Source organism: Macaca fascicularis, chromosome 16 (assembly GCF_037993035.2).
Source record: "Macaca fascicularis isolate 582-1 chromosome 16, T2T-MFA8v1.1".
NCBI classification, from domain to species: Eukaryota; Metazoa; Chordata; class Mammalia; order Primates; family Cercopithecidae; genus Macaca; species Macaca fascicularis.
This window is the reverse complement of record NC_088390.1, coordinates 83724100-83748295: the sequence shown is the minus strand read 5'-3', so window position 1 is coordinate 83748295 and position 24196 is coordinate 83724100. Positions and strand designations below refer to the sequence as shown.

At 54.4% G+C, this 24196-nt stretch overlaps 1 protein-coding gene and 1 long non-coding RNA gene across 5 annotated transcripts in view; one reads left to right on the top strand and one right to left on the bottom strand.

Annotated features, from left to right (window-relative positions):
* The window catches only part of SEPTIN9 (septin 9), a 215261-nt gene that overhangs the window by 174800 nt on the left and 16265 nt on the right, over window positions 1–24196 (bottom strand). For 2 of the 4 annotated variants that reach the window (XM_074020661.1, XM_065532052.2), the window contains exon 2: window positions 13603–13659. The exons of 1 other annotated variant lie outside the window; for it this stretch is intronic. Coding sequence is in view for 2 of the 3 variants with exons in the window: in XM_065532052.2 (XP_065388124.1) it covers window positions 13603–13659 (57 nt within the window). In the remaining variant the exon portion in view is untranslated. Of the gene's footprint in view, window positions 1–805; window positions 1664–13602; window positions 13660–24196 lie in introns of those variants that run through there. One more of the 4 variants, XM_065532053.2, reaches the window with a different exon arrangement.
* On the top strand, window positions 1465–13591 carry LOC135967780 (uncharacterized). The gene is made up of 3 exons (XR_010582038.1): window positions 1465–1709; window positions 2721–2880; window positions 9659–13591. It is a non-coding gene; the product is annotated as an uncharacterized lncRNA (long non-coding RNA).

Genomic DNA, 24196 nt, shown 5'->3' with positions numbered 1-24196 from the left:
ACGGCGCTGGCCACGTGCAATGGCAGCCACAGCACCGCACGTGAGTGAAGACACCAAGGAGGCTGGGCCTGGGAGGGAGGGCCTGGAAAGCTGGGGTGAACTAAAGACACGGGAAGCCCCTTTCTCTTCATTTGCCGGTTCACACCCCGATGGGTCTGTGCCCGCTGCAAGGGGGCTGCCAGCATGCATGGACACACACACACACATGCACACACACATGCACACACGCACACGTGCACACATGCACACGTGCACACATGCACACACACACACACACACACGCCGGGCTCCTCTGAGCGCCGGGAGCTTCCCCCTCTATAATCAACTGCCGGGAAGGCACAGAAATGCTATTTTAGGTAGGAGACCGAGGCAGCCTTGAAGACAGACTTTGGCTGGAGGCAAAAAACAAACCACACAGTGGACAAACAAACCACTGGCCAGGTCCAAGCGCCGCCGCCCCAGACCCGAGCCAGGGGGGCAGGTCCCCCATGCCCTCCCCAGGTTTCAGTACCAACAGCCTGAGCGTTGAGAGTGGCCATGACATGCAAGAGTGGCACACTGGAAAATGAAAGAGAAGTAGCCAGGAGAGAGGAGAGCGGAGTTTAAATACAAGCCAGACTCAGGAGAGCTCAGCTTCTGAGACGGCGTTCATCCCACGAGCTTGGAACCGTCAAAAAGAAAAGAAATATTTCTGTGAAAAATGAGCAAAAGCGCCCCTTGCATGCTTATTCCCCCCAAGCATAAATAAAGCCCCGAGTCCAGGGCAGTGGGGGGGCGGCCGATGGGGACGGGGCTATCTGCCTACCTGAGATCCGGTCCCTCTCCATTCCTACGGATATATTTAGCAGCGGCGGGAGTCCCGGCGTCCCACTCAGAGGCGGCCTCCCCTTTCTCACCCCCGTCGCCCTCCCTCTCTCAGCCTCCTCCTCCTCCTCCTCCTCCTCCTCTAAAAACACTCTTTGTCTGGTCTAATTTCTTCAATCTGTTGCAATCACGAATGCATCCGAATTACCACATTTCCATGTGCTCATCATATGTTTGTGCTCCAAACTGAAGTAGCATTGTCTCTTCAAAATGGGAGGAAAAACGGAGCAAAGGAGAGAAATCCAAAAAGAGGAGGCAGGAGAGAGGGCCTAAGGTGGGCCCCGAGGAGTCGGGCAGCCCCCAGGGTCTGCCTGTGAGAGTCCCAGAGTCCTGGCCGCCCGGTCTGGTCGGTGGCTGCAGAGGTCCCGAGTGCGGCTTCCGGCAGCCTCCTCTCTCCACCTCCTCCAGCCCCCGCCGCCCTGAGGCTTGCTGCTCCTTTTTAATATCCACTTGGAGATGCTTAACTTAGACTCTTGGAAACCAACTCACAGAGTCAAATTCCTGACGACTTCCAAAGTCTTTCATTTTCCCCGTCCCGCGATGCTACGATTTCCTTGGGTTTAAGTGTTTAAAAAGCCCAGTTCCTGCGTGCCTTCCTCTGTCCTGGGCTAGCCCAGGCTTTCTTCACCCCGCACCCCAACGTGGCTGGGCGGGAGGAACGGCCGTGCCTCAGGCCAGCGTGCTGAGAAAACGTTCTGGAGCACCTGCCCAGGAGGAACCCTGAGAAGTCACCCCGCTCTGTCCCGTTAGCCTGTGGTGACAGAGGCAGTTGCCGTCCCCGCCCAAGCAGAGGGCGAACGGGATGGGGACTTCCTGGATGATTCCTACCACACACGCATGAGTCAGTAAGTCTCCAGCCGTCCCCTGGGAGGGAGCGAGTCTTCCTCTCCGGGAACTCGGGGCCCCACTGGGGGATCAGTGCTGTTCCCCACTGTTCATCCGGGGTCCTCAGAGGCTGCTTACCTGGGGGGTCCCCACCAGCACATGGTCAGTGTCCACGCTGAGGCCAAGGGCTCAGCAGACCAGGTGGGGGCCTACAGTGGGGGTTCCTGGGTGGGGAAGGGCACATCCTCTCTGTCTTTAAGCTTCACCTCAAGGGTTCATTCAAACCTGAGACACAGAGGCCGGTTCTGTTGGCCCAAGCCTGTTTAAAGAGAATGTGTGTTCGTGCCAAGGCTGAGAACTCAGGCAATCTCTCTGAAAACTCCAGATTGTCAGCTTCTGTTGAGAAAGGCAGGACGCATGGCCACGCCACAGAAGCCTTCCTGCCTGGCCACACAGGGCTGGTGTAAGACTGCTCTGCCCTTTAGACAAAACAGTTTCCAGTTGCGCTGCTCCCCAAGGCCCCCACGCAAATTTCCAGTATTTGCACCCCTCCACCTCGACACACCCCGCAGGCCTCTGAGTTTACAATCCCTGCCCCACAGAGCCAGGTGAGTTACCTGTGACCAGGTGAGGCCCATGCACAGCCCTCAGCTAGATGACAGGGCCAAAGGCCCTGAAATGCCACTTCAGACCACAGTCCCGTCCACTCTCTGCCTGGGATAGGACCCGAAATGCAGTCTCCTTTGGCAGAAAGGACGTCTTCTTAGGGGGTGGGGAGGACCATTCCCAGCCTTCTGGGAGACATCAAGCAACCACCTCCTCCTAAAGAGCCTGGAGGACAGCCCCACAGGCAGCCAGGCAGTGAGGGAGATGGGGACAGCATTTCAGCCGAGGTGGGAGGCTGGGGAGGGAGGGAGGGATCATGGGCACTAGAGAAGGCTGAATAATGGCCCCAGGGATAGCACGTCCTAATCCCTAGACCTGCAAATGGGACCTTGTTTGGAACAAGGGTCTTTGCATCTGTGATTCAGTTGCGGATCTTGCTGTGGCGAGAACACGTGGATGGTCCAGGTGGTCCCTAAAGGCAGTCTCGGTGCTCACACAAGACGGGGGCAGCGGGAGATTTGACACAGACAAGGATGGTCAAGTGGAGATGGGGCCCGGAGAAATATGAAGATGCTGGTGTTGAAGGTAAGGGCCATGCAACCACAAGCCAAGGGACGCCCACAGCCACCAGAGGCTCGAAGGGGCAGGTGATGAAGGCAGCGGCCCCCAACCTTTATGGCACCAGGGATCAGTTTCATGGAAGACAATTTTTCCACAGACCAGGGAGTGGGGAGATGGTTTCGAGATGTTTCAAGTGCATTATATTCATTCTTTTATTTTATTGAGACAGAGTCTCACTCTGTTGCCCAGGCTGGAGTACAGTGGCGTGCTCAGTTCACTGCAACCTCCGCCTCCTGGGTTCAAGCGATTCTTCTGCCTCAGCCTCCCAAGAAGCTAGGATTACAGGCGCCTGCCACCCTACCTGGCTAATTTTTGTATTTTTAGTAGAGACGGGGTTTCACCATGTTAGCCAGGCTGGTCTTGAACTCCTGACCTCATGATCCGCCAGCCTTGGCCTCCCAAAGTGTTGGGATTACAGGCATAAGCCACCACACCTGGCCTTTATTTTTTTATTTTTTGAGACAGAGTTTCAAAAACCTGGGATTACAGGTGTGAGCCACCACACCCGGCCACAAGCACACTGTACTTATTGTGCAGTTTATTTCTATTATTATTACACTGAAATAATTATACAATTCACCATAATATAGAATCAGAGGGAGCCTGAGCTTGTTTTCCTGCAACTAGACGGTCCCATCTGGTAGTGATGGGAGACGGTGACAGATCATCAGGCATTAGATTCTCGTAAGAAGCCCACAACCTAGATCCCTCACATGCACAGTTCACAATACGGTTCACGCTCCTATAAGAATCTAACACCATGGCTGATCAGACAGGAGGCAGAGCTTGGGCAGTAATGCAAGCAATGGGGAGTGACTGTAAATACGGATGAAGCTTCGTTCGCTTGCCAGGCACTCGCCTCCTGCTGTGCAGGCCAGTTCCTAATAGGACACACACAGGAACCCCTGCCCTAGAACCTCCAGAGGGCTATGCCCAGTGGACACCCTGATTTCAGCCTGGTGACCCTGATCTCGGACGTGTGGCCTGCAGAGCTGTGAGAGGATGGCTGGGCGTTGTTGCAACCCAGCCAGCTTGTGGCCACTCGTTACAGCAGCTGTGGGAAACTGATGTAGCAGCACAGACAGAGCCAGGGCTCAGCTCACTGGAGCTGCTTTCTGTTATTCTATTTCTTCCTAAAACATTGTATTAAGCCAACCACTAATAACCACTGACTCCGATAGGCAGGAATCGCGGAGGTTTCTTGGTTTGTTTCTTTAATCCCTTTTCCAATTTTGAAATAATATTTCTTGTTGGTTTTTCTGATTATAAATGTAATATCTTTTGTTGTATTGAGTTTAGCAACAAGAGAAAAAGTATAAAGCGGAAACCCCAGTTGGGCAAGGTGGCACGTGCCTGTAATCTCAGCACTTTGGGAGGCTGAGGCGGAAGGATTGCTTGAAGCCAGGAGTCCGAGGCTGCAGTGAGCTATGATCGCGCTACTGCAACCCAGGCTGGGTGAAAAGAGTGAGACTCTGTCTCAAAAAAAAAAAAAAAAGAGGAAGAACACCCATTAACCTCACTCAAGACTCTCCATACAAACTCCCGCTGTGGGGCAGGGAAGCCCAGGAAGGCCCCACCAGGCTCTGACCCAGCCAGGCTGGTAGTGGGAACTTGGGAACAGCCCCGAGTGAGGGGCCGGACTATGACGAGTGCATTCACCCGGCCACCTCCCGCACGCTGTGCACACTATGGGTTTGACGGCCAGGGCTGGAGCGCTTGCTGAGCACAGCCTTGACCCTCAGTTTCACCCAGCATGGTTTGGCTTGAGGTCCATCTCCCCTCCGTGCCTGAAAATCCAAACATTTTGGCCCAGGCAGGGGATCACTTGAAATGGAAAATCTGGCAGCACCAATTGGCTCTGACGAGGCAGGAGTTAGTCATGAGCCGGCTGGGAGGCGAGTGCAGAGGTGGTGGGGTAAGGCCAGCCGAGGGTCGGGGAGGCGACGGGCCAACCTCTCACTGCCCACGGTGTCTCAGCCTCCATGTAAGCACCAAGGGGGCACCTCACCAGGCCAGCGCAGACCCAAGCCCCTGCGGCGGATCCCCCGTGGTCCCTCCCTGCTGAAGTGGTTTCTGGTCCTGTCGTGGATTCAGAGGCACAGTTGCATACTAAACGCACTGAGTAATCCTGCAGTGAGGGAGCCGGGCTTGGTTTAACCCACCTTTTCCCAAACTGGACCAAAGGTTGCTCTCCCGGGAAGGAAGGGCCCCCAGGGCCACGGCTTTGGGAAACTCTAGTTGTGCCAGCCTGTGAGCCCAGCTCCCAGTCACCCCAGCCTGCCTACAACCTGGAGTGGGCACTGTTACCCAAAAGCCCCTTCCAGACAGTTCTCAGGGCGGCATCTCTGTCCTTCACCCCCCGTAGACCCCGGGCCACTTTTTTGTGACATCAGCATCATTGGTTCACAGCTCCTCTTAATTGCAAAGTAGGGCTCAGCGGGCACAGTGGGGCCTGGCAGGGCGGGAAGGAATAGCGAAGGCCACTTTGTCTCCAATGGCACTGGCTGGGCTCCGGAAAGGCCAGAACCCACAGAAAGGAAGGAAGTGTCACACTCAACCTGCTTTGCCTCAGCCTGGGGGCATCTTGTAGAAAGAAGTTAGGTGGTTGTTCTTCACCCTCTGGCTTGGCCTAGGAACTGCTTCTTTTTCAAGATGCTATCAAATGCCTCCTCCATTAGGAAGCCTTCCCTGGTTGCCTCCTCCACTCCTGTCTTGCCCCAGAACATGGCCCGGCCCTCACAGACAATCCTGACATCAGAGCCTTCTTAGTAGAGATTTTCCTTCTCCATGGAAATTCATGCTCCAAACCGAATATGTGTGCAGACTGAGCCCCTGTTCCCACGTGAAACGAAAGTGAAAGGTACGGGTCACCGTCTCACAACAATCTGGGCTCCATAGGGGCCCAGTAGGAGACGGGTCCAGTTCAGCTGCCCCAGGCGCACCATCCCGGGCACTAGTGCCTCAGCTCCCCTCCACGAAGCACAGCTTCATCCCCTGGTACCCAGAGGGGAGGGGACACATACCAGGCATTCCCCAGGGTGGCCTGTGATCCCTACACCAGGCCAGGAGGACCTGGGGCTGGTCCAGCCATGCAGGAAAGGAGCAGGCGGTCCAGGAGACGCTGATGTAGGCAGCAGGGGCCTTCGGGAAAGAGGCTTCGTAGGATCGGCCCCACCTTGCTCCAGGCGCACACACTGGGGAAGGGTCCTGCGCGGAGGTGGAGATAAGGCATCTCAGGCTGAAAGGATGCTTTCTGATGCTCCGGGCTTAGATTTGTTGCCATCTTCCATGTCCCCTCACCTAACACAAGTTCCAGTAAATCCTCCATGCCAAGTACCAAGCTATAGAGGATGCACAACCTCTTGCTTTAAAAAGTGACTTTTCCTGCTGGGAGTGGTGGCTCATACCTGTAATTCCAGCACTTTGGGAGGCCAAAGTGGGAGGATCACTTGAGGCCAAGAGTTCAAGACCAGCCTGGGCAACATAGAGAAATACCATCATTACAAAAAAAGAGTCCAGGCACAGTGGCTCACACCTGTAATCCCAGCTACTTGGGAGGCTGAGGCAGGAGAATCACTTGAACCCAGGAGGCAGAGGCTGCAGTGAGCCGAGATCATGCCACTGCCCTCCAGCCTGGGCAACAGAGCGAGACTCTGTCTCAAAAAAAAAAAAAATTTTTTTTTTGAAGGCCCCTTCTTCCTCCCTTTGCCCAGGTTGGAAGGCAGCGATGTAATCACAATTCACTGTAGCCTCAGCTTCCAGAGTAGCTGGAACTACAGGGGTGCACCACCATGCCCAGCTAACTTTTTGTATTTTTAGTCGAGACAAGGTCTCGCCATGTTGCCCAGGTCTGGAGCACCTGAGCTCAAGTGATCCTCCCACCTCAGCTCCAAGAGTACTGGGATTACAGGCATGGGTCACCATGCCTAGTCTGAAGACATTTCTTTTAAGAATTAGGCAGGCATGGTGGCTCACAACTGTAGTCCCAGCTACTTAGGAGGCTAAGGTGGGAGGATCCCTTAAGCCCGGCAGGTCGAGGCTGCAGTGAGCTATGACTGTGCCACAGCACTCCGGCCTGGGGGACAGAGAAAGACCCTGCCTAAAAAGAAAAAAGAAAAAAAAAAAAAAAAAAGACTTTTCCATTCATTTCCTGCTCATCCTCAGACAACCACTGAAGTTCGCTTCCCTGAATTAAAAGTGAAGGAGCTCCGTCCCGGACTCCCTCCTGCTGGCCCTGCTACTGTACCTGCCAGCAGAGCCGGCCAAGACCCTCCAGGCTGGCCCCAGCCTGGCCCGCCTACAGCCTCCCAAGCAAGACGGATTCCCGGGCTGAGGCCAGCTGCATTCCTCTCCGGAATCTTTCTCCACTTTTTATTGTGCCTCGAGCTTTGGCTGTTCCTAAATAAATACAATCCAGCTATCTCTGCCCTTGGGGCCGCTGCAGGGTTTACTGATGCAAACCGCCTGGGCAGGCCTGTTGCTTTAGGAGTCCTTCCAGGTCAGCGTGGAAGGAAACCAAGACAACGGGGAGAAGCAGCCCGGCCGGGCCCAGTTCCACTCTCACAGCCTCGTGCTCAGCCATCTGTCCGGGCTGTAGCCTGACAGGAGCCAGAGCTGGCGCTCCATTCCTAGAGGGGGCCCCTGACTGCCTGTGCAGAGTGAGGGAGGTCTAGGGGTGCAGAGCCCAAGGGCCCTTGCAGAGTTTGCCCCAGGCCCCCTGAGTTTAAGCTTCTCTGCAGCCAACAGAAAATTCCCCCAAGAGCGGGTGTCTTTCATCCTGCCTGCTCAGTAGGTGCCCAGCAACCGTTCGCGGGATAAACAATGAATTTGCAGATCCAACATGAAGATGATCTAAACCGCCCATAGAACTTTCCGCAATGATGTCAATGTTCTGTATCTGCTGTGGTCAATATGGCAGCCACATGTGGCAGTGAACGCTTGCAATGTGGAAGGGCTACCGAGGAAGGCACAGAGTTTCGCATTTATGTTAAATAATTTAAACTTAAATAGTCACAAATGCCTAGTGCCTTGCCCTGTTACACAGACCCTTTTTGTCACCTTCTTATCCTCCCTGGAGACACTGCATTTGCCATCAATTTCTTACCCAGGAGGCAAACAGAGAAAAGCTACTCTTTAGCCAATGCAAAAGAAGGCCCATATTTGCATTTTAAGCTAGTTTTTTGGCCAATTCTCCCAAGCATCTCCTATCAAGGTCAGTCCAGCAATATTTCCCGACTGCCTGCCACACACCAGGAGAGCATCCCGCCCCGGCTCTGGTCGGAGGCCGTGGAGGACACAGAAATAACCAAGGCCAAGCTGATAGAAGGGGTATGGCAAGATGGCCCAAAGTCACCCTGAGCCAGCTGGGTCCAGGAGCACGGAAGCCCTGCTTTCCAGAGGACAAGTGGCAACCCATCCAGAGAGGTCCGAGCACTCAGAGCCAGGAGCGCAGAAGCAGCAGGGGGCTCCAGGCTGGAAAGCAGTGTCAGGGTCAGGCTGGGCGGCAGCAGAAATCCACACTCGAGGCTTGGGGGCAGAAACTAAGGGCTCTGTAAGTAAGAAGACCAGGCCCAGGTCTATTGTAAATGATCGGGTGGAGGGATCCTATCACCGGGTCCCCAGCACAGAGGAGGGAAGCAGTAATCGTCCTCTAAATGTTGGCTGTGGATAGGAAGGAGCCACAGCAGGACAGGGGTGGGGAGGACGGCACCCGCTGGTCCAAGGAGGGATGACAGAGGCCCAACCAAGACATGACTATGACCAGAGCAGCCTGTCCAAGGGCCAGTATGTGGAGGGTGAGTTGATGAGATCTTGGCAACCTGTTGACCTGGGGGTGCTGGGGAGGCAGAGGTCAAGATCAACTCTGAGATTTCCTGCTTGTGAACCTGGGTGGGTGGCAAGGCCGACATCAGAGAAATAGAGGAAGAGCGGGTAGCTATGCGTGAGAAAGGAAGTAACGAGCTAGGGGTGCCACAGGAGCCCAGGGGCAAGGTCCTCGGGCAGCCAAGATGCTGGTGGTCTCTTCCACAGCCAGCTCCCTCCACATGGCACACTTTTGTCTGCACAGCTGGGCATGGGGGACCTGTTTGTCCGACACACTTTGAGCAGCTACTCTGTGCACCAAGGCAACGTGGCACGGTACCCGGGGAAGTAGCGAGGAGGCACTGCCCAGGCCCCACCCCTCTGGCATTTTCTGTCTCCTGGGGATGGTGGCAGTTAAATAAGTGACAGCCAATTGTCAGGAGAGTTGGGCTCTGATTCACCGGGTGGGGCCGGGCACTCCTTCCGGAAGAGGCGTGGGAACTGGCGTAGGATGAAGGGAGGGAGCGAGCACCAGCCCAGGCCCCGCTCCTGCAGAGCCCTTTTCACACCTCCTTGTGCAGGCGTCCCCTGTGAGGGCAGAGACACCTACAGTGCTTGAGGGAGACTTCCTGCGGGCGGGGGTGGCCCATCCACAGCGGCCAGGTAGGGAACGCATCAGTGTCCTGTGGCTGCCATAATGGACCACAGCTGTGGGGCATGAAAAACTGGAAGCGGGTTCTCTCCCGGTGCTGGAGGCCAGAGGTCCAAAATCAAGGTGTCAGCAAGGCCACACTCCTAGGAAGGCTCTGAGGCGGGGTGAGGGGTCCTTCCTTGCCTCTTCCCAGGCGCTTTCTGGCCTGGGGCTGCATCACTGCACCATCCACTGCTGCCTTCACGTGGCTCTTACCGGTGCGTCTGTGGCCTCTCTGCTTCTTTTAAGGACATCAGTCGTTGGATTTGGGGTCCATCCTGATCCAGAATGACCTCATCTCAAGATCCTTAACTACTTACATCTGCAAAGACCCCATTTCCAACTCCCAGGTCACATTCTGAGGTTTTTGGTGGACATGAGTTTGTGGGGGACACGGTTCAACCCAGGACAGAAGGGATGATGGAGGCACTGGGGACGAGGCCACACACCCCAAAGGCATGGAAGATGGAAGAGCAGGACCCAGAGACATGGGATGTCAGGCAGAGGAGTTGGCTCCAGGGATCCCAGCCGGGGACTGAGGGCCAGAGGGAAGGAAGCTCGGGCACCACTGAGATGAAATGCTCCGTACACCGTGGGAACCAGGGCAAAAGTCAGCTGGACGCTCAGTCAGGGAGGCGGCTGCCCAGAGAGGCTGACTGAGGCACAGAAAATGGGCAAATATGGGAGAGCCTACCAGAAGGCCACTCGGAAGGGCGCAGTGGTAACATCTAGAAGGGCTGAGGAGCGCGTCCCCACAGCCCAACCGATCCACCTGGGGAAACACACGTTCCCGGCAGCGCTAATAACAGAGAAGACCTTCGGTGATGTCACCAGTGGGCCACGGGACTGGCAAACTCTGCCTCCCCACACGGAGGAACACTCGCTAGCTGCCAAAATAAATGAACCAAGGCTAAGTGGATTTACACGGATAAATCTCCACGCCATCACGTTGTGGGCACAAGCAGGGCAGCCACTACTCCAGTCAGGCACCAAGGACACGATGCTGATGACGGCATTCAAGAGGAGAGAGACCTAGGCTGTTCAGACACACGATGCTGACGACCGTATTCAAGAGGAGACCAGGCTCACACCTATAATCCCAGCACTTTGGGAGGCCGAGGCAAGTGGATCACCTGAGGTCAGGAGTTTGAGACCAGCCTGACCAACATGGTGAAACCCTGTGTCTACTAAAAATACAAAAAAATTAGCCAGGCATGGTGGCGGGTGCCTGTAATCCCAGCTACTGGGGAGGTTGAGGCAGAAGAATTGCTTGAACCCAGGAGGCAGAAGTTGCGGTGGGCCGAGATGGCTCCACTGCACTCCAGTCTGGGCGACAGAATGAGACTCTATCTCAGAAAAAAAAAAAAAAGAGGAGACCTAGGCTCCTCAGACACACCACTGCCCAGCACAGACATGCCTGCCCAATCCAGGGGTGAGCACTGCAGCGGGAGCAGGGCTGGGATGGAGAGGGTCACCCAGGACTGGGCTACACCTGCAATGTCTCACTTCTTAAGCGGGACGGTGAGTACACAGGTGTTTTGTTATCTTATTCTTTACTTTTTTTTTTTTTTTTGGAGCTCTAACAATTCCATTTAAAAAAAAAAAAAAAAAGGAGACAAAGTGTGTGAGCTGACCAAAAGGTTGATCATGGTGTCATTTAAGCTCTTGCCAGAAATGTCATCCCTGGCCCAGTCCCAAACACAGCCTCGAGAAGAGCCTTTGTCCTTCTGGGGAGGGCAAGAGTCCCAGACATAGGAGACTGGCCAGATGTGGATCTACAGAGAAGTTGGGCTGGGAGGACGGGATGGCAGACAGTCATCTGGGGAGTGTCAAATGGGGAGGCCTGAGATGCTGGGATGTCTAGAAATGAACTCCTGCGTGGACCAGGGTCTCAGCAGCAGGGAGGCAGTGAGAAAGACAGAAGCCAAGAAGATGAGGAAAGGGTGTCTCAGGCCGGAGCCCACAGAGGCCCACAGAGGGAGGACCCCGTGTGTCAGCAGGCAGTCCCACGCAAACCCAGATCACCAGCTTGCAGCTTTGGGCTTCAGCAAATTATGCCTTAGGCTTCCAAGCTGAGCTGTGATCGCGGCTGCCAAGTGCTGACGGCACAGAACCAGCCGGTGTAAGCAGAGGGAAGCAACCGCCGGGGGAGGCTGTGTCCACGCAGCCCAGGATGCCAGGCTCCCAAGATGCAACCCCCACAAGCACTGGGGGACCCTCCCCACCCATTCCACCAGAAGCTGGCCAATGAGAGGGAGGGAGATGGAGAGGCAGATCAGATGCGGAACCTGAGAAAAGCTCCCCAGAAACACAGCAGTGGCGGGGCTGTCCAGTGGCTAGTGCCCAACATGACTGCAATAGGCGGGGCCCCTCTTAACCACGGCGCTGAATCATGCAGCTGCCCAGGGGCCTCCAGCCAGAGTGTCACCCCGCTCTCCCCACATACAGTCCCATCCTGTACTGCAAGGGACCTCACATGCACTCATGTGGACACAGCAGCCCACATAGCCACACAAGCTCCCACATCACCCACATGTACACGCCATCCCCTCCACTCCCACGTCCTGTAAAAAGCCACCCTCTCACCTCGCCAGGCCTGGGGGTGCACAGTCCACAGGCGCTGCATCCACCTCTGGAGGGCGGACTTAGGAGGGGTCTGTGCTGTCCCCACAGAAGCCAACTCAGGATCAGAAGCAGACTTTGTGTATAGAATTCTGGGGTCTCAGGTGGCCAATGTGGTCTGGAACTGTTCCGTTTCATAGCCACTAGCCACATGTAGTTATAAGTGGAAATCCATTTAAAAGAAATCAATAATTCTATGCAAGTAAATGAGTGAATAAAATAAACTTAAACATTTATACTTCGAGTGTGCAGTAGACCCAGGTGGTCAAGCAACTACCCTACAGGATGGCGGGGTGGGGATGTACAGAACAGACCCACCATCACAGAAGGTTCTATTAGACGGGGCTGGTCTAGAGCATGGAGGTGGGGGCTGCAGATGGGCACATGCCTTGCCCCCGTGAGTGCCTTGTCCTGGCAGGACGGCTGTCTCACCTGGTTCTGAAGGCAGCCCTGGCCCACAGGTACTCTATTTGTGTGGATTTGACTCTAGGTCCGTGTCCTTCGGTAACTTTGTCTCCTCTAGAATGGCTAATTCATGAAGGCACAGTCCCTGCCTGTCTGCCACCATGATGGCAGCCAGGGGTCTGGCACCCAGTTGGCCCCCAGCACATATGCACAGATGACCACGCCATCTCTGCCCTTCTCGGAGCTCCTCATCTCCTAGGGGAGGTAAGTTCATTCATTGCTGTGACCCATCAACCTCTCCAAATAGAAAAGCCACTAGATGGGCACCTGTCCCAGCCTGGCCGCTGCAAGTGACAGCCAAGAACCACGTAGGCTCCTGGGAACAGAGGCACTTATGGCCACACCGGGGTCAGGCAGGGGAGATCGAGGACACCCAGTGGGGAGAAGATGACGCACAGACTCAGTCCTGGGGGGCAAGGGCTGGAGGCAGAGCCCCGACCTCTCTGTCCCACTCCCCTGCCCAGGCTGTACCCGGTGGTTGGTAGAGTCCCTCCAAGCCTATGAGCTGTAACTCCTGTCCTGGATGGCCAGCCCCAGAGCTCTGATGGGTGCGTCTGTTTCCCCTCCCTACTGGTGACTGTGGAAAATTTCCAAACACATGGAAAAAGCAGAAAGAATAGCACAGTGACCACTGCCAGAGGCCCACTTATTTCCTCCTAGATAACACAGCCGTATCTGCTCTATCCTGGAGTGTCTTCTACCCTGCAGGGTTGCAGGGAGCCCATGGATACTGAACCAGCACCCAGAGTCCCACAGCCAAAGCCACCTGTCCATGGTGCGCCTGTGCCCTCAGCACCTCAAACCAAACCATCCAGCCTATCTATCTCCTGTTCTCTCCTCTGTCCCGCACACACGGGCCTGCTCCCTGAGCCTGGGAGTTGCTGACTCTGCCCCCACAAGGATCATCTCCAGCAGGGCAGCGTCGACAGGCCCGGAAGCCACCTGAGTCCAAAGCTGTCAAAGACAGCGTCTCCCTGGGAAACGGGCAAGTGGCCCCATTCATCCAGGGAGGCCAGGTGGGGAGGCAGGTCCTGGACCAGAAGAACGAAGGGGCCGCAGCACAAACACGCCCGTGAGCTGGGGCCTGGGTGGAGCGAGCCACCTACCTGGGCCACTGGGGTCACCAAGCCTCCGGAGCCGGCCACTGGAGGTCCGCGTGCCTCCTAAAGACAGAGACAAAGGGCAAAGGTCACACAAGGCCACTGACGCTCTCCCTCTGGGCGGATGGTTAACACCGGGAGTGTCCTCACCTCTGCTCCTGCTGTGAGTTCCAGAACCAGAAACGGGGCCCATTTGGGGGCAGAGGCCCTACTCCCCCAGGTAACCTTGGGACCTGGAGGGATGACAGCCACTGCTGTCTGGCTGATGGCAGGGCTCTGGGCCAAACCCTCACACACATCCTCCCCCAAGCCGCGCTGCTTCCGTTTTGCAGATAAGGAAGCTGGGTCTCCAGAGTGTCACTTGTCCGTGGCCACACAGTGAATGAGAGTTGCACACAGGTGAGCCCACGTCCATCAGACTCCAAACTGGGCTGCGCCCAAGTGTGTCTCTGCGGACGGAGTCTCCTCCTTCCTCCATGTCCACCCGTCTTATGAACCAGGGTTTCCCTACACCAGAGTCTACGACTCACGGCAGTCCTGATCCAGCTCCCTTCACTCCCAGGACTGGGTGCAGCTGGGCTGGATTTGGGGATGGAGTGGGACAGCCTGTTTTTTCCTTTTGCCCCAGGAGGGAACAAAAACGGAACCTCAGATTAATGCTGCCTCCCACGGCACGCGCTCCCTCTGCCCACACACAGGCCTTGGCCTGGGGCTGCTCGTTGGAGAGGCTTATGGCAGGCGAGTCCTAACTCGAGGAGATTTGCCAAGGTGCTAAGCCGAGCAAACCCGAAAGGCTGCCAGGAGGAGCGGCCCTGGGAGCACAGGCAGCCGCTCTTTTGCTGCAGAGCACGGTGCTCTGGGAATGTCCCCTGGGCAATGCCGTAGAGCCACCCTTCAGAGAGCTTCAGGGACACACCACCAGCCCAGACCCACCAACAGTGAGATAAGGGATCAGGCAGACCCAGAGACCTCCCTGCATCTGATCACCATGCTGGCTGCTGGTCAAAGATGCCAGTTCCTCCCTGGAACCCGCCAGAGAGGCTCTTACAGCATCCACCCGTCCATCCACCCACCCATGCATCCACCAACCCACCTACCCACCCATCCACCCACCCATCCATTGATCTACCCATCCATCCACCCATCCACCCACCCATCTGCCCCATCCACCCATGCATCCCATGCATCCACCCACCCATCTACTCCATTCATCCACCCATCCATTCATCCACCCACCCATTCATCCACCCATCCATTCACCCACCCACCCATTTACCTACCCATCCATTCACCCATCCATCCATTCATCCACCCATTCATCCACCCATCCATTCACCCACCCAGCCATTCACCCAACCATCCATTCACCTACCCACCCGTTCACCCACCCATCCATTCACCCACCCATCCATTCATCTACCCACCCATTCATCCACCCATCCATTCACCCACCCATCCATCCATCCATTCACCCATGGACCCCATCCACCCCCCCACCCCTCCACACATCCATTCACCCATCCACCCCATCCACCCAACCCAGCCATCCAGCCCTTCACCCACCTACCCACCCACCAGTCCACCTATCCATTCACCCATCCACCTAATCCACCCATCCACCCATCATCCATCTACCCATCATCCATTCATCCATCCATCCATCCATCCATCCACCCACCCATCAACCCACCTACCCACCCTTCCCTCCATCCATTCCACAACCCCACTCCTAAACTGTGACCAGATGGAAACGGGTGCAGCCTGCTTGTTTCTAAAGGTTCAGAGCTGAGGCAGAGTGACCTGCGCACCTGGCCTTCGTGTCCAGCTGCCCAGGCTTGTATCCGTGTTCCATAACTACAGGACACCAGACTCAGCAGCTGGCAGCAGAATGGGCACAGTGTGTCCTTCATGGAACTAGTATCAACTGGGTACCCGTCTCTACTAAGTCTGAGCCTCTCTGGTGCTGGGGGGAACCCCGAGATGGGCCCCAATTTTAGCTGAACCCATCCTCCAGGGAAAGCAACACCATGAGAAACGCGTGTGGCACAAGGCTCCAAAGAGGGAGTGGGTCCTGATGCCTGGAGTAACCAGGGAGGTTTCACGGAGGTGAGGAGGACCAAGCTGAGTCTTGAAGGAACAGCCAGAGGACGCCGAGCAGGGACACCCACTTCTGCTTCCGAGGGTCTGACAGCAGGCTGTGAGCTGCACCTTAGCTCCAATTCACTGAACCCACAACCCCAGCAGGCAGGTGCTCCTGCCCCATTTCACAGAGGAGGAAGCGAGGCTCAGGACTGGGCAAACTGCCCAAGGTGGCACAGCTGAGGAATTCACCTCCAGCACCCCAGCCTGCCCCAGCCATGTCCGTGACCTCACCCAGCATCCTCCTCTTGGTGCCAGCTCACTCTGCTCACTGCTAAGCAACAAAAACCCCACCAGGAAAACCCAGGAGTTCCCGGCCAGTCCCTCCAGACAGAAAGGCAGACCTTGGCGCAGATCTCCAGGAGGCGGGGATGGAGGGGCCAGCATCTGCCTCCCAGAAATGACAGCCCCCTTAAGACCAGGAGAGACGGCCCAGAGAGCGGCTCTGGTGGGCTGCCTGGGACCAGGACAGGAGAGAGGGGAGGAGGATGAACCTGCTCCCAAGGCTGCTGAGTGGCACACAGTGAGCCTGGGCCCTCCAGCCCCAGCTGAGCTCACTTCCACGATGGCCATGAGCACACCTGACTGGAAGGCGCACTGCATATAATGCACATGGGGTCACTATCCTGTTCCACACATCCCCACGCGCACACCATCAGGGCACTACTGGGATGTTCTGCTGTCCGGGGCTGAGAGTGAACTAGAGCTCTTCCCATAAATCCAGCACACCTCACCATGGAAACAACGGGGGGGTAAAGAGCGGCCACCCAGCAGAGAGCGGGACACACGTTCCTGGATCAAGTCACTTCTGGCTGAGACATCTCTGCAGGGGATGCCGGCGACAAAGGCTGCCCTGTCCTTTTCCCTGGGCCAGATGGACACCACCCCTGCCCTCTGCCCCCTGGCACCGGGCAAAAGTAAAATAGAAGAGGTTCCATCCAGGTGAAACTCCCCAGGGCATCTTATCCCTAGGAAACAGGCTGGCCCACTCTCTCCAAACCCAGCATGGGGGTGGAGAAACGGTGGGGAAAACAGCAGCTGTCTCAGATTTCTTGGGTGGAGTTTTTGTTTTATTCACACTGTTTATTTTTCTGATTTCCCAAAACAGGCATCTTGTGCCTGGCAGCCCTTGGCACAGAGAAGACGCAAAGCAAACTTCGTTCATAAGAAGGGGACGAGCGCAGCCTGAGAGTCCCCTGCTCTTGAACAAATTGCCAGGCTCAGTGCAGCCGCCGTCACCACCACTGTTCCCAGGAAGAGTCCTCTGGCCACAAGCAGCGCCGGTTCAGCTCCTCGGACCTAATTATTCAGGCCTGTGTCTGAGTCCAGCAAAGAGGTAGCTGGAAAAGTCTCCAAGACATCTAACGATTCCGTGGCTCCAGTTGAGAACTGAGTTATCTTTATGTGATTTTAAAATAAAACATACTCGGCCGGGCGCGGTGGCTCACGCCTGTAATCCCAGCACTTTGGGAGGCCGAGACGGGCGGATCACGAGGTCAGGAGATCGAGACCATCCTGGCTAACCCGGTGAAACCCCGTCTCTACTAAAAAATACAAAAAACTAGCCGGGCGAGGTGGCGGGCGCCTGTAGTCCCAGCTACTTGGGAGGCTGAGGCAGGAGAATGGTGTGAACCCGGTAGGCGGAGCTTGCAGTGAGCTGAGATCCGGCCACTGCACTCCAGCCTGGGTGACAGAGCGAGACTCTGTCTCAAAAAAATAAATAAATAAATAAATAAATAAATAAATAAATAAATAAATAAAACATACTCAGAAGGAGAGAACACAATTGAAATCTAGCTGTCTGGAGTCATTCCAAATGAAAGTTTTTGAGTTTGGGGAGGCAAAGGAGGCAGGAAAGCCAGGAGTCAGATGATCAGAATTCGAATGCAGACCTCACCAGGCCCTTGCTGTGGACCCTGGGAGATGACTTCCATGTCCTGAGTCTCAGCTTCCTTAGGGACAGAGGTGGTGCTTACTCATAGGTTATTCCGAGTAAATGAGGTCACATAGTACAAGTACTTAGGACAGTGCCTGGCACAAAATTAAAACTCAATAAGTGATATTATTATTAGTAGTAGTACTTTTGAGATGGAGTCTTGCTCTGTCACCCAGGTTGGACTGCAGTGGCACGATCTCAGTTCACCACAACCTCCGCCTCCCAGGTTCAAGTGATTCTCCTGCCTCGGCCTCCCAAATAGCTGAGATTACAGGCACCCACCACCACGCCCCAGCTAATTTTTGTATTTTCAGTAGAGACAGGGTTTCACCATGTTGGCCAGGCTGGTCTCGAACTGACCTCAGGTGATCCGCCTGCCTCAGCCTCCCAAAGTGTTGGGATTACAGGCGTGAACCACTGCACCTGGCTGTGATACTATTATTATATCAATATTACAATAGTTGGCCGGGCATGGTGACTCTCGCCTGTAATCCCAGCAATTTGGGAGGCCAATGTGGGCCGATCACCTGAGGTCAGAAGTTTGAGACCAGCCTGGCCAACATGGTGAAACCCCATCTCTAAAAATACAAAAATTAGCCGGGCATGGTGGCATGTGTCTGTAATCCTAGCTACTCAGGAGGCTGAGACAGGAGAATCATTTGAACCCGGGAGGCGGAGGTTGCAGTGAGCCGAGATCGCACCATTGCACTCCAGCCTGGGTGACAGAACGAGACTCTGTCTCGAAAAATAATAATAATAAAGAAATTAAATAAATAAATAAAACACACTTTGACGAGGTATGGCAAAAGACAGTAGAAGGCAGGAGCCCGGGGATCCAACACAGGCCAGCGTTCCAAGCAGAAAGAAATGCAGCGCTCACAAGTCAGAGAGAAGGTGCTGAAGACAGGAGACGAGCGGGTTCCCTGGTCCTGGAGAGGAAAGGGTGAGCCTAGACAGGACGGGCAAACTTAGGGCGCCCCATGCAGCATGCAGCGTCTTCCTCATGGAACCAGCTCAGGGCACCAACAGCACAGCCCCTTTCCAGCAGTGGAGACCAGATCAACTGCCCGGTGCCCTCCCTGCTCTTTTGCCCCAACTCCACCAAGTACAACCCCCTTTGGGCACAGCAGCTTTGCAGGGGTGGGGTCTGGTCCACATATCTAGGAACCCGCTTTATTTATTTATTTATTTATTTAGAGATGGAGTCTCGTTTTGTCGCCCAGGCTGGAGTGCAATGGCATCAACCTGGCTCACTGCAACCTCCGCCTCCCAGGTTCAAGTGATTCTCCTGCCTCAGCCTCCCAAGTAGCTGGGATTACAGGCATGCACCACCAAGCCTGGCTAATTTTTGTATTTTTAGTAGAGATGGGGTTTCACCATGTTGGCCAGGCTGGTCTCAAACTCCTGACCTTGTGATTCTCCCACCTTAGCCTCCCAAAGTGCTGGGATTACAGGCGTGAGCTACCACACCCGGCCAGGGGCTTCTCTTAATGGACTTTCCCCAATGCATATAATTTGGGGAACCTAGATATAAGAAATACATACAGCATGAAGATCTTTTATTTGTTTGTTTATTTTCAGAGGTGGGGTCTCAGGTGGCCCAAGCTGGTCTCAAACTCCTGGTCTCAAGCAATCCTGCCTTGGCCTCACGCTGAGATTACAGGCACGAACCACCACACCCAGCTATTTTTTCTTTTACCTGGGTTTTTATGCTAGAATCTGGTAAGTCACAAGGTGGAATCTGGTAAGTCACAAGGTGGAAACGGGCACTCAGAATCTGAGCAGACCCTATTTGATGTATCATTGTTGTTACTTTAATGATTGGAATGCACCAACCACACCGCCCTTCTCAAAGGCCATTTCAGATCCTTACAGACCCCACCTGTGATGTAAGACAGCCACTCCAAACCCCTCTGGGGGCTCGAATAGACCAGACTTCTGAACCCCTGGGCAGAGCAGGGATGGGGCTGTCTCCGAGGAGGGTGACACCGCCACACCCCTGCTCTGCCCTTGTGCTGACAATGAATGAGGCCTGGACAGTCTCTCCTCTATCAAAAGTCACCATTCCCTCAAAAAGGAGCTTTTCAGGATGAGACATTATGAAAACTCACTTGTGCATAAACATCCATTTGCAATAATGACAGAAGTCATCTACGGAAAATAATCTATTCCTGGCCGGGCACGGTGGCTCACACCTGTAACCCCAGCACTTTTTGAGAGGCCGAGGCAGGCAAATCATTTGAGTTCAGGAGATCAAGACCAGCCTGACCAACATGGTGAAACCTAGTCTTTAATGAAAATACAAAATTAGCCTGCATGCTTGTAATCCCAGCTACTCAGGAAGCTGAGGCAGGAGAAGCAATTGAGCCCGGGAGGTGGAGGTCTCAGTGAGCTGAGATCGTGCCATTGCACTCCAGCCTGGGCGACAGAGTGAAACCCTGTCTCAAAAAAAAAAAAAAAAAAAAAAAAAAAAGAATCTATTCCCAACTTTTTTCTTGAAACTCCTGAGAGAGGCCAGGTGCAGTGGCTCATGCCTGTAACCTCAGCACTTTGGGAGGCTGAGGTGGGAGGATGGCTTGAGGCTAGGAGTTGGAGACCAGCCTGACCAACACAGTGAGACCCCATCTCTATTAAAAAACAATAAAAGTTTAAAAAGCTCCCAAGATAGCCCCTGGGGAAAGGTGGGTCATGGACTTTCATCCGGGTCACCCCTGCCTCCCCTGTTTGTTTCCCCGTGGTTCCTTCCCACTTTGAGCCTGGGGGTGGGGGCGGTTTGAGCCTGGGGTGGGGGCGGTTTGAGCCGGGGGTGGGGGCGGTTTGAGCTGGGGATGGGGGCGGTTTGAACCGGGGTTGGGAGTGTCCAGGATGCACAGGCTTCACTCCCTTTTTCTGAAGCTCAGTTTGGTCACAGGAGCTGTGAAGGGCTGAATCAAAGTCAAAGGTTTAAATTCCAGACTTATCTCCAGACTTAGTGGATAGCTAAAATAGTTAAGCTTATCTCCAGAGGAAGCTGAGATAAGGAGATAATGGCCACCTCCCTCTTCTCCTCCCCTCTGTCCTTGGCCTCTGCTACCTGGAGTTGTACCCTGAAGAGGTACACTGGGCACCAGGCCCTCCTGGCCTTGCCCTGACCCCTCCCCAGACATAGAACAACCTTTCCCCACCCTCAAGGCTGACACCTGGGGCTGTGGATCAAAGTCAATGTATTCATCCATGAGGTGAGCAATCCCCTTGCCTTGGGAACTTGCTCCTACAGGAGAATAAACCCTGTAGAAGGCATTGTTCTCAGTGGTGGCATGCGCCTGTAATCCTAGCTACTCAGGAAGCTGAGGCAGAAGAATCGCTAGAACCCAGGAGGTGGAGGCCACAGTGAGCCAAGATCATGCCACTGTACTCCAACCTGGGTGACAAGAGCAAGACTCTGCCTCAAGAAAAAGAAAAAAAAAAAAAAAAGAAAAAAAAGACAGCACTCTGCCTCAAGGTCAGGAGTCCCAGCCATCCTCCCTGTGAAGTGGAAGGGGCACCCGCCACCTCCTGTGACAAGGAAACAGTCCACCCAACTACAAAATGCCAACCAAAGGAGGCAGGACGCTGGTTCTGGCGCGGTGCCCTGGGCCTCTGTTTGGGGTAGGAGGAAGGTTAGGGGGAGGGCCGAAAGCCAAAGAAGGCCCACGGAGGCGGCCCCTCTCTTGATGGCAAGCTGCCAGTAGTATCTGGCTCCCAGGTTGGGGAAGGTGAGATCAGCTCATGCCTGCCCAGGACCTTGCTCTGCCTGCACGGGCAGCAGGCGTCCACCTCGCCAGATGGCCCTGCTCATCACAGGGCATCAGTGCCAGCCAAGGACCCACAGAGCCTCCCTGCCAAGGCTTACCAGTGGGCATCAGGACTCTGGGTCTCACCCATATAGGGTTCTCATATAAAATACAGGATGCTCAGTTAAACCTGGATTTCAGATAAACAGTCAACAATTTTTTTTAAGAGATAAGGATCTTGCTGTGTCACCCAAGCTGGAGCTCAATGGCATGATCATGGCTCACTGTAACCTTGAACACTCCTGGACTCAAGCAATCCTCCAACCATAGACTCCCAAAGCACTGGGATTGTAGGCATGAGCTACTAAGGCCAGCAAACAGTGAATCATTTTTAGGCATAAGTATATCCCAAATGTGCTGTGGGATACGATTATACTAAAAATTAATCTTTGTTTATCTGAAATTCAAACTGAATTCATTGTTGGGGGAGATAACAGAGTGATGAACTGACAGAGGAGCACAGAGATAGCTTTTGTAAATTCTTAGCTGACCAAAGCCTGGTCTTTAGCTCCCTCGGGCCTCCAGAGATGCACTAAGGGTGGAAGCGACCAGGAGGGAGATAAAAACACTGAAGTCGGCTGGGCGCGGTGGCTCACGCCTATAATCCCAGCACTTTGGGAGGCCGAGGCGGGCAGATCACAAGGTCAGGAGATCGAGACCATCCTGGCTAACACAGTGAAACCCCATCTCTACTAAAATACAAAAAGAAAATTAGCCGGGCGAGGTGGCGGGCGCCTGTAGTCCCAGCTACTCAGGAGGCTGAGGTGAAGAATGGCGTGAACCCAGGAGGCGGAGCTTGCAGTGAACTGAGATTGTGCCACTGCACTCTGGCCTGGGCGACAGAGTGAGACTCCGTCTCAAAAATAAATAAACAAATAAAAAATAAAAAAGAACACTGAAGTCTGAGTGTTAGCACTGAGCCGTGTGGCCTTGGACAGGCCTGCCCTTCTCTTGAGCCTCAGCTTCACATGCCACAACTGGCCAACAATAGCTACAAAGTGTCAGAAGCCAATGGCTGGGAGCCTCCTCCAGGAGGTAGGTATCATCAGGATGCAGAGAGAGTGAGGAGCTTTTAAAGCCAGCCTAGTCCAGGCACAGCAGCTCATGCCTGTAATGCTAGCACTTTGGGAGGCTGAGGCAAGAGGATCACTTGAGCCCAGAAGTTCAAGGCTGCAGTGAGCTGCAATTGCACCACTGCACTCCAGCCTGAGTGACAGAGACTTTGTCCCCAAAATAAAATAAAACAAAACAAAATAAAATAATAAAGTCAGCCTGTGTATTGGATTGCATGTCGTTCCAAAGCACCCAAAGTGAGAGAGGCCAGGAAGCAACGAGATGCAGAAAGGCAGGGGCAGGAGGTTGCAAGGCATCAGAGAAGACAGCTGACCCCCATCTCCACATACCCTTGGGGCATCCTGAGCCCCATTCACTCACCCAAGTGACAATCTCTGCACTAACAAGGTTGAGCCGCAGCTCATCACTGCAACTGAGCTCCCTGCAGCAGCTGTGGTGGGGAAGGCTCCCAAGGAGGCCTGAGTAACCCAGAAACATCCACAGCACACTCCCCAGTCCCCTTAGAGGTTTCTGCTGAGATGAAAGTGCCCTGGCCCCTGGCTAAAGAGTCCAGTCCACTGGGCAGCTGTAGCTCTTACTACATGGACCTGGCTGTCAGGCTCTTATGAACTTAGTGAGGGGAGATGGGTTCCCCAGGGAAGCTTGCTGACACCCTCACGTTGCTGTAAACACAAAGCCTGGTGACCCCATTATTCCTAGTAATTATAATGTAGTAATAACAAGAGCAGCCATGCTCACCGCCGACTGAAGGCATATGATGAGCCAGACACTGTGCTGGCAAGTGTGACTTTTGGAGGTAACACATTCTCCTTTAAGGAGGAAATGACTGAGCTTTGGAGGAAGGGTCCTCCATCTGGCCCCAGGCTCTTCTTTGACCTGCGTCTCCCTCCTCCCCCTCCCCTGCTCCACCGCAGCCCCTCTGGCCTCCTTGCTGTTCCTGGAAGGCACCAAGCTTGCTCCCAGCTCAGTCCTTTCACTGCTGGCTCCTTCCTGTCTTCCCAGTCTCAACTCAGCTGTCATCATCTCTGTGACCCCTCACCACTCATTCCAAAGCAGCCATCAGTCGCTTTCTATGCAATCACCTTATCTTTTTTTTTTTTTTTTTTTTTTTTGAGGCGGAGTCTCGCTCTGTCTCCCAGGCTGGAGTGCAGTGGCCGGATCTCAGCTCACTGCAAGCTCCGCCTCCCGGGTTTACGCCATTCTCCTGCCTCAGCCTCCCGAGTAGCTGGGACTACAGGCGCCCGCCACCTCGCCTGGCTAGTTTTTTGTATTTTTTTTTAGTAGAGACGGGGTTTCACCGTGTTCGCCAGGATGGTCTCGATCTCCTGACCTCGTGATCCGCCCGTCTCGGCCTCCCAAAGTGCTGGGATTACAGGCTTGAGCCACCACACCCGGCCCACAATCACCTTATCTTAATTCTCGGCATAGTTCTTAGTCCTATTTTGACAGTTTTCTGGAACTGATGAATTCATTGATTCTCTGTTTCCTTCTACCGCATGTACACTCCAAGAAAGAAGAGTCCTTGTTTGCTCACTGCTGTGCCCTAGTGCTTGTCACAGCACCTGGCATACAGCAGGTGCTCAATAAATACATTTTTAAAAGAAAGAACAACTGGAAGGAGCCTAAAAGAACAACTGGC